The 10,689-nt window shown below is 30.7% G+C and overlaps 1 protein-coding gene across 1 annotated transcript; it reads right to left on the bottom strand.

The window, feature by feature from the left end:
- Positions 1-9,115: 9,115 nt before the first annotated feature.
- On the bottom strand, positions 9,116-9,854 carry LOC130980377 (uncharacterized). The gene is made up of 2 exons (XM_057904066.1): positions 9,577-9,854; positions 9,116-9,449 (listed from the first exon to the last, which is right to left on the bottom strand). The coding sequence occupies exons 1-2, from the start codon at positions 9,852-9,854 to the stop codon at positions 9,116-9,118; spliced, it is 612 nt and encodes a 203-aa protein (XP_057760049.1).
- Positions 9,855-10,689: the final 835 nt, after the last annotated feature.

The raw sequence follows: 10,689 nt of genomic DNA, 5'->3' as shown, positions 1-10,689 counted from the left end.
AGTGGAGGGTATATAGATACCAAGAATCAACTATGAAGCATGCAATGAAGTTGTTGCTTCCCTAAGGCCTTAAGGACCCCTTTTATAGACCTCAAAAGGTCACTATATGTGTCTTCTCCTAACTAGCGGGAACTCTTTTTTTATTTGCTATATAACATATGTATTATTTTTTGTATATCATTAATAAAATGTGAAAAATAAAATATTTTTTATATCGTCAAAAATGATGCACAACAAAAATTTTTTCAAAGATATAACTATTTACGTGTGTTTTTTAAAATAGTTTTATACATGCATCTAATTACTAAATGTTACATTAGAAAAAATAACTATATTTCATATTAACTGCATGAATAGTCATCTAAAAAAATAGATGTAATTATATAATTGTATAAAAAATTTTATACTGTCAGTGTATTAAAATTAATTTATTTATTTGTTTAAATTTTAAAAAAATGATTTCATCATGATATTTATTAAAACTTATATAACTTAAAATTTAGAGTTCTATTGTTGTTAGATTAAAAAAGTTTAGAATAAGTTAAATAAAAAAATTATATAAAAATTATACAATTTTTCTAACAAAAAAAATTATATACAAAAATATATAAAAAATATAATTATTCATATGTCATTTTTTATGGGCTTAAATTTTTGAAAATACTGGTTTCGAAGTGCGCCAGTGACCTATATATATGTCATAGAATTTCATATATATAGCTCGTCATATAGCCATGTATAGTTATGTCATGAAAATAGTTAAAATTGCATGCCTCATGCAAGTTGACTACTGGTGATTTTGCACTTTGTGCATCCTTCACTTTATTTGTCTACAGAATTTCACATGACCCGTAAAAGCAGTTCTTGTATATTAAAGTGATTCTTTCTTATTAAAGCTAAAGGAGGTTCTTGAAATCATTACAATACAGAATGATTTATATTTTATAATTCATATTATAAGGAAACAAAATGAAGAAATTAATTGATCAAGTATATTCTTTTTTACTTTTATAAAAAAGTAAATTATTAATTATACGTTAGTTCAACTAACATTATTAACTAATATATATTATATTATATAAGTTTTTAATTAATTAAAATTAACCGTTAAAAATTTAAAATTATTAAAACATCGATATATCTAGTATATTTAAAATTCTTCCTATAAATTTATAACATAGAGAGTGTAGGTATGTTGTCAGCTTTACTACAATAGTAGAATAGCAAGTATTTGCTATATTTAACAAAGGAAAAGGGCAAGTGAATTGGAATACAACTGGATTCTAGAACTCATATTTATTTTCATGAAACAAACGAATGTGGACAGCAACATGATGGGTTTAGTATTTAATTTTAAGTTCAACTGCATTTTGTCAGCCTTTGTTATATGGTTTCAGTTTATGAACTGGGTATATTCTCTTCAAAATCTTCTTTTTTTTTTTTTTTTAATTAATAGCAGACTTATGAAAAGAAACCTCAGTATATTATTCTTGATGGTTGAAAAGGGTAAACTGATCTTTATATTTTATAGACATTGAAAAGTTAACTGACCTTTAGACTTTGTTTAGAAAAAAATTGAGATTGAGAGGACAGAAATTGAAAGATTAAAATAATTAAATTAAGTTTTTGTATTATGTATAGTATAAAATATTTAGAATTTAGTTATGTTTTAGTATCTTATTTAATTTAAGATAAATATAGATATAAAATAAAAATATTTACTAAAATATTTTTAGTAAAAATATTAAATTTTAATCACTAAATATAATATTAAGTTTCATTTTTCTTTTTAATATTTAAAAATAAATACTACCTTATTTTTATGTTACGCATTATTGTATTAAAAAACTCTATGTATATTAGAAAATTAGATATAAAAAAGTACCTATTATATATTGGCGTGTATATTTATATATGTTAATTTATTTATAACAAACTAATAATTAAACTTATTTACAGTAATATAAAAAAAATTATAAAGTATCAATCATATATTTCTATATATGCCATATTTGATTAGTGTTTGATTTTTAGTACACATATAACTTGATTATATTATGTATTATTGGGTAAAGGGCAAGTAAGATGAAGAATATATTTTAAGAATCGAAAGAGTAAAGATTATCCTTTAATATATATATATATATATATATATATATATATATATGAGCAATGTTAGGGGGTAGTAATATTTGTGATTGGTAGCCATTAACTAGCTATTAATAATGATTTGATGGTGTGAGATTAGTGTGAGATTTCATTCAATGACTTACATTTTTCTACTGGTTATATGCTGGCCAAAATGCAATAAAATTGCTGGCCCTTAGAATTTTTCTATTACTATCCACCAAAGAAGTCTCCTTGTCTATTTAATATAGTTATGCTTAATTAGTTTCTTAAATTCTAAACATCGGTCGAAATAATTAATAATCCACATCACTTCAGAGAATTTTATTTTCACATATTTGATAATTGATGATAGAGAAGAGAATAATTTGATTAATGAAAAAACAATCTCCGCAAATAATTTCACTAACAAAACTATAATATCAAAAAATTAAAACCTATTTGACTATATATATGAAATAGTAAACATTAGTTAGTGAGTAGTGACTTACCACACACGCAGACACAACACACACGCCCCACACACAGAACACACACGAATACACACATATATGGATTCAAAACTTACTTTTGCAAGTCTCTTATTATATATAAATTTGTGTGTTAGTATAACCTTTTTGTGGAGGGAGCATGGTTAATTAGTTTAGGATTTTGCTATGGGTCTCGTGAGGATTTTCACTCAAGACAGAGTCAACTTTCCAGCTAGATTGCAACTCAGAATTGAAATGCTTAAATACATTTATTTTAACCATAAATTGTGTTTGTTGTACTTGCAGTAACCACATGCAATACTAAGCAAAATAGAGACTGGAGTGTTTAGGGGGCTACAGATTTTAGGTCATACTCAAGTAAATTAAATACATCAATCTGCACTTTTAGTCTTACTGTCTTAGCACAAAGTTTAATTAACTTTATCAGTCATATAAAGGGTGAAGTACCAACCCGACTTCTGTCCATTTTTAAGAATGACAACGCGATTCTTCAAAATAAAATTGATCTACTTCGGTCCTTGTCCCCTGATTTCGTCATACAATGCGGTCCCTGTGGGTATTTTTTCGTCAACTCTGAACGAAAAATACTAACGTGTCAGGTTTAGAAATGGATAGAGGTCTAATTGTTTCTAAATTTAAATTGGTGAGGGGTTTATTTGTCCTTATAAGTTTTTAAACAATATTTTTTTAGATTATTTTTTTATTTATTATATTAATATTCTTTTTTCAGGAATTATTAAATATATGGTTTAATAAGTACAAACTAATTAATAAATTATTCAAATTTAAAAATATTATTTATTATGAAACTAAATAAGTCATTCTCAAATATAATTTTTAAATACATAAATAATAAACATTAAAATTCAGTTAATACATTAATAATAATAACCCTATGATATACTATTAGTATTATGATCTAGATAATTTTTTACAATAAAGTAAAAACTAATGAACACATTTCTTGATATATAGTAAAATATTTTTGAGTAATAACAAATTTAATTTTTTATCTTTTTAAACTAAATTAATAATTCTATTTGATATCTTTATACTAAAATACACTATGAGTAAACTACTAATACTAAATGAAATAATTAAAATATATGATCTTTAATGAAATAATTAAATACTAATTGAAATAATTCTATATAGTATTAGTAGCTTGCTCAGTGTATTTTAGTACAAAGATATCAAATAAAATTATTAATTTAGTTTAAAGAGATAAAAAATTAAATTTGTTATTATTCAAAAATATTTTACTATATATCAAGTAATGTGTTCATTAGTTTTCACTTTATTGTGAAAAATTATCTAAATCATAATACTAATAGTATATTATAGGGTTATTATTATTAATGTATTAACTGAATTTTAATGTTTATTATTTATGTATTTAAAAATTATATTTGAGAATGATTTATTTAGTTTCATAATAAATGATATTTTTAAATTTGAATAATTTATTAATTAGTTTGTACTTATTATACCATATATTTAATAATTTATTAGAAAAAGAATATTAATATAATAAATAAAAAAATAATTTTAAAAAATATTGCTTAAAAAATTATAAGGACAAATAAACTCCTAACCAGTTTAAATTTAGAGATAATTACATCTCTATCCATTTATGAACCTGATATGTCAGCATTTTTTATTCAGAGTTGACGAAAAAATACTCACAGAAACCCGCGTTGTGTGATAGAATCAGGGGACAAAAACCAAAGTTGATCGATTTTATTTTGAGGAATCGCGTTATCATTCTTAAAAATGGACAGGACCAAATTGATACTTTACTCGTCATATAAATATAAATAGTTTCATAAATGTTTTGGTTTCTTTGTTTTAAAAGCATTTCTCAATGAATTGTCAATGGTTTTATAATAAGGAAAAGTATAGATACCAAAAAATATCCACACATATAGATATGAGGTGGCTTGTATAGTAAATTAACATGTGGAATTAGGATCTTTTGAACTTTTTTTCAGAATGTGCACAAACCAAGTCGACATTAAGAAGAGAGGTAAATGTAGGTTTTATTTTTCTCTCTCTTTTAAAAGGGATTATTACAAAGTTAAAATATATATATTTTTTTTATTTTCTATGGTATCTTCTAATAAGTAAACTAAGGATTAATTTATCACAGATTTAAATTTTATTTAAAAGTTTATAATTGGTTAATGGTTGTTGCATGCATAAGACGGGATTCAAACTTCCGACACTTACTTAAGTAAACTAATAAGTTAACTACTAGGTGTGTGTTTGAATTACAGTTTACAAACAGAAGTTTGAATGAAATTGATTTTGTAAACTTGATTTTGATGAAAAGTAAATTTGTGTTAAAGTGATTTATTTTTGTCAATCTTTGCATCAAAATAAATTATAGTAAAATAAATGTTGTTTGGATTATACTATTCAAAATCACTTTTAGATAAAAAATTACTAAAATAGATACCAACTTAAATAATTTTTGTATCTTATCTTATCATTTTAGTTTAGATATTTGAATAAATCTTATTAATTAATTATATAATAAAATTAATATTTATAGACTAAAATAAAAATAATATATAAAAATTGGCAAAATATATTTTTAATTAAAACTAACAAAATATAAGTTTTAAAGAGTACTAAGAATAATTAAAAAAATAAATATTTATCTTGGTAGTAATTGAAATAAATCAAAAAAATTTTTATAATATGTTTTATATAGTATATTTTTAGTACTCTTAGTATTCTTTTTTAGTATGCTATAATTTATTATTATTATTTACAATTAATTTTTTGTTTAATTTACTTTATCTAATAGAATTAATAAATCATATTATAAAAAGATAATAAAAATAATACAAAAAATTATAATTATAAAAGTGTATAATATTAAATAAATAATTAATAAAAAATAAAAATAATAAATAATAAAAAAAGACTTCATGTAAATAAAAATAATAAGAATTTCATAAATAATATAATAACATGCATAAAGGATAAAATTGGTAAAAGGTAAATAAAGATAGAGTATTGATAGTTAAAAGTCTCTTGGTAAAACGCAAAAGCTTAAAATTGTAGCTTCTTGTAAACGGTTTTAAAAGTAAAATCACTTTTGCGTTCATGAATAAAAAATTTATCAAACTAAAAATTGAAGCTTTCAAAATGATTAAACGTGCTTCTTCTCTTATAACGCATTTGCCAAACACACTTAGATCAATCCAACTTAACTAAAGTTAAAATATTATTGACATGATTTTCGTTTCCTTGGCCCATAAAATAAAATCAGATGATGGAGATTGTTAAGTAATAATTTTTTTTATGAATTGGGCCGGTGTTTAGCATATGAGAGCACATAATGGCTTTCTTGTTTTCTTTCTTTTTTTTACATACACCGGTTTTTTCCTTAATGTTCATAGTTTTTTTTTCATAAACTTACATTAATTGCGAGGCTAAAAAGACGTTATATTAATTCTTTTTGGTGTCTAAATATGAAAAGAAACAAAGCAAACATTATCCTATATCCAAGCGGATGATTTGTTGGAGATCAACATAAGACTCATACCAAATAACATTATTAGAGTTATTCTTGGCACCATATCTAATCATCCAATCCGCAACTCTATTTGCTTCTCGGGACACCCACTCAACGTGAACAAGCTAAGGACGAGATAAAAGTTCATGAATCTTGTGAACTAAATCTGTTACTTCAGATGAATACCTACTTGTTAGCTCATGGATGACGAGCAGAATGTCAAGGCAATCCGTTTCACATATAATATCCCTCAAACCGCAATCTCAAGCTAAAACCAGCCCCCTCCAAGCAGCAAATAATTCACATCTGATGATAGACCAGGGAAGAATGCTTTCAGAGCAGTCTGAGATCCAATCTCCCTTATAATCGCTAATAATACACTCAAATTCCGCTGAATTTGAATCTATATACAAACTTACATCACAATTAACTTTAAAACTGTTGTCTACCGGTGGTTCCCAACACAGGCAATTTTGGAGAGACCTAAAGGCATTGTTTCAATTCCTGTAAACCTGTAAGTCCTTGGTGGTAATTCTAGCCAAGGCAACAACCTTGTGGTCTGTCCAAGGGTTGTCAGTATTGAATATGTCATTGCACCTATGACTCCATACCCACCAAAGTCCTGCACCAAAAGACGCCTCATTGTTAGCTAAGGCTTTCCGAAACCACTTTTCAAGAGTAGTACAAGCCATCGAGTCCAGGATACTAGGATCCAACATATGCCAAATTGTCTTTGATTGTTCACAGTCTTTAAGGCAATGCTCCATAGTCTCCTGTGCCTTATTACATCTCTTACACATATCTGAAGAAGCTAAATGCCGCTTGAATCGAAATGTCTCAGTTGGTAGAGCATCATGCAAGCCAAGCCACATAGTAAATTTGAACTTCTCCGGAATGTTTGTATTCCACAACCAGTTTCAATTACTATTGGCATTCCAATTTAATGTTTTCTCTAATAACCATCTATAACCCTCCCTTGCACTATACTTTTTTGTTGCTGCAGGCCACCACTCCCACTGTGGCTCCAACTCAGTCGAACTAGGATATCTCAGACCTTAAATAAATTGCTTAATCTCATGCGGAATAGGCGTGGTTAGACTATCAACCTCCCAAGACACCCCTTTCCACAAGTCAACCACTATGAAATCTGATTCAGAAATATGTACATAAGGAACAAGGTTACAAAGCTTACCAAAAGGAGTCCACTCATCATACAAACTGATTTGTGGACATCCCTAATATTCCAATGAAGCCCTTCCTTGAGATGCTCATAGGCACTAACAATCTTTCAGGTAGCCAATAAATAATTTCTACTGTTTTCGTTCATAGCAGATTGATTCCTGAGATATTTATGCTTCAAAACTTGCACCCACAACTTCTCACTATTATTTAGACAATCCCATACCAACTTTCCGAAAAGCGCCATGTTAGCACAGGAAGTATCCCTAATACCCAATCCTCCTGCCCTTTTAGGAGTTATGGCGACCTCCCACCCGACCAGAGGCAGCCCTTTGCCGGTTGCTTGGCTTTTCCACAAGAATTGTCTTATCAAGGAATCAATTTTATTACATGCATACTTTGGGAGAAGAAAAATTTGCATTTTATAAATCGGGATAGAGGCCATAACCGATTTAACCAGAGAAAGCCTCCCTGCCTTATTCAGTAGGCATCCTTTCCATCTGGAGAGCTTTCTCAAAATTTTTTTAATAACCTCCTGAGCCGTCTTCCTGAAGCTCTGGCATGAACGATGTTAATTCCCAGGTATTTACCCAAGTCATTGCAGAACCGGATGTTAGAGACCCCTGAAAGAACCTCTTTTCTCCTCTCCGACACCTTCTTGGAACATTGGGCCTTTTACTTATGAAGATTTACCTTCAAACCTGACGTTCTATAAAACAAGTCCAGGCGATGCATAACCTCTATTACTTGAGCTTTCGATGCCTTACAGAAAAGCAAAAGATCATCTACAAACATCAAATGAGAGAGTCGTGGTCCGTTTCTAGAAACCGCTACTGGGTTCCACGGGCCTTGGAAAACTCTATGAGAGATAAAGCAGACAAGCATTTTCATACAGAGTACAAATAGATAAGGAGACATAGGATCTCCTTGCCTCAACCCTCTCTTTGGATTGAAATTTTGGAGCCTATTCCCATTCCACAAAACTACCAACGAAGAGGAAGTCACACAATTCAATATAAGATTAATGGTAGCCTTTGGAAACCCAAACTGGACCAAAGTAGCTTCCAAGAAATGCCAGTTTACCCTGTCATAAGCTTTTTCCAAATCAATCTTGAATGACATGGTCCCTTTTCGAGACTTGGTGTTCCTCATGAAGTGCCTAATCTCCTGAGCAATGATAATATTCTCTGTGATTCCTCTTCCTGGAATGAACCCTCCTTGCAAAGGACCAATTATCTCCAACAGAAAAGGTCTGAACCTGTTAACTAGAACCTTTGTGACAATTTTATAAATTACATTACATAAGCTAATAGGCCGAAACTCCCGTAAGGAAGAGGGAACTTCCACTTTAGGAATTAGAACAACGAGAGTATCGAAAATAGCCGCATTCATTGGCTCATCCTCAAAGGCTCGCTTGACCAGTCCACACACATCATTGCTAAGAGAGTCCCAAAACTCTTTGTAGAAAATTGCTTGAAATCCATCTTGCCCTGGGGCTTTAAACGAACTCATGGTCATCACAGCTTTTTTAACCTCTTCAGACGTCACTGGTTCCACTAGCTTTTGACAAGCCTCAATACTAAGAGACGGGCAAGGAAAAGGCCCCATGGCATCCAGGTCAATATCTTCCTTTGTAGAAAAGAGTTTTTGAAAGAAAGAATTTGCCGCCATTTCTAGAGTCGAAGTCTCCATGGCCCAAGACCCATCTTCCAAAAATAATCCATGAATTTTGTTCCTCTTTTGCCTGATAACTGTCTCCACATCTCACCCATTGTTCTCTAGATTTTTGATACTACAACAGCTCTTCTTGAAGAAGGACATCATTCAGTTCCTGATGCAAAACTTGCTCTTTGATCCTAAGTTGTTGATCCTCCCAATTCTCCAGAGTAATCTGAACGTCATTCAAAAGCCTCTCCAGCTCCCTTTTCTTTACAAAATTATTGCCAAAAACCTTTTTATTGAAGCTAGTTGCTTCTTTTTGAACCTTCAACAAACATTTGACCACATCCGGAGCTCCTTTATTCCAAGCTATATGAACAACATTCTTAAAAAGAGGATGAGTCATCCATGCAGTCTGGAATCTGAACGGACGATGGCCTTTGGTAGCCCTCTCTACCATCTTGCACCTAGTGAACAACGGGCAATGATCAGAGTGAAGGCACGCGAGCACCTCAGTATAAGCCTCCGGAAATATTAGTCACCAGTCGTGGTTGATGACTGCTCTATCAAGCTTCTTAGCCACCTGCATCCTACCTTTCACCTTCCTGTACCAAGTGAATCTTCTCCCAATAGTCCCCCATATCAAACAGCCTACAATCCTCCAATATTTTCGCAAATTGTTCTGCTCTGGCAAGTCTAAACTGCCCCCCTTTAACTTCACTCTGCAACAGAACATCATTAAAGTCCCCTAACACAATCCAAGGTCCGTGGATCATTTTAGCAATCCTTGTCAAGTCACCCCACAGTTCTTTACGCCGATGTATATGCGGATTAGCATACACCGCACTGTAGTAACTAGAAGTATTGCCCATAGTGATTTCAAAACTGATACATTGATCAACTACATCCAATACTCACAGAAATATTTGAATTAGAACATAGAACCCAGATACCCCCACTATGACCATTAGCCTTAACAATACCAACACCCTGGTAACCTAGATTATTCTAAAAATATTTCATCCTCTGGAAAGCAATATGGGTTTCAAACAGAATGAAAAAAGTAGGGTGAAATTTATTCACTAACTCCTTACTATGAACCTGGGCTAATTTATTAGAGGCCCCTCTAATATTCCAAAATAGAAAACTTAAATATAAATAATCCATAAAACAATTGTACTGTAAAAAGGACCAACCTCAGCCGAAGTCCCTAATGAGATGATGAAGATCCACTATCATATCACCCTGAGACTTGCTTGTCCTTATCCAGTTGTTGCCCGATTTGTCTGTGTCCCTCCAATGACAACCCTTCCAATTCGCTGATTTGTTGCTTGCAGCTGTCACCAAGAAGAAGGGCGTAACCTCTTGTGTTCGTTTTTTATAATGGCAATGAAAGTCGGCACCGCAACGGAGACATCTTTGTCCTTCACCCCTTGCTGTTTGGAAGACGCCATGCATGCTTTAGATCCGCTAACTGACCCGGTCCTCACCCCTGATTCGGCTCCTCTCATACATAGCCCAAAGTCACAGTTCTGGTCCAATTTTTGATTTGAGTGCACCGACACTTTGTCTTTAGAGGTTTGTTGTCCCTTGTTTGATAGGCTCAATTTTTCTCTCCTTTTACCGCTGACTTTGGTCCAGCCAGCCTCATTTCCCAAATGCTGGGACCCCACTTCCTTCCCATGCAAGGTATCACCCAATTTCTCC

The sequence above is a fragment of the Arachis stenosperma genome, chromosome 5, assembly GCF_014773155.1.
Source record: "Arachis stenosperma cultivar V10309 chromosome 5, arast.V10309.gnm1.PFL2, whole genome shotgun sequence".
Classification (NCBI taxonomy): domain Eukaryota; kingdom Viridiplantae; phylum Streptophyta; class Magnoliopsida; order Fabales; family Fabaceae; genus Arachis; species Arachis stenosperma.
The sequence above is the reverse complement of the archived record's forward strand: the minus strand, read 5'-3'. Positions and strand labels throughout refer to the sequence as shown.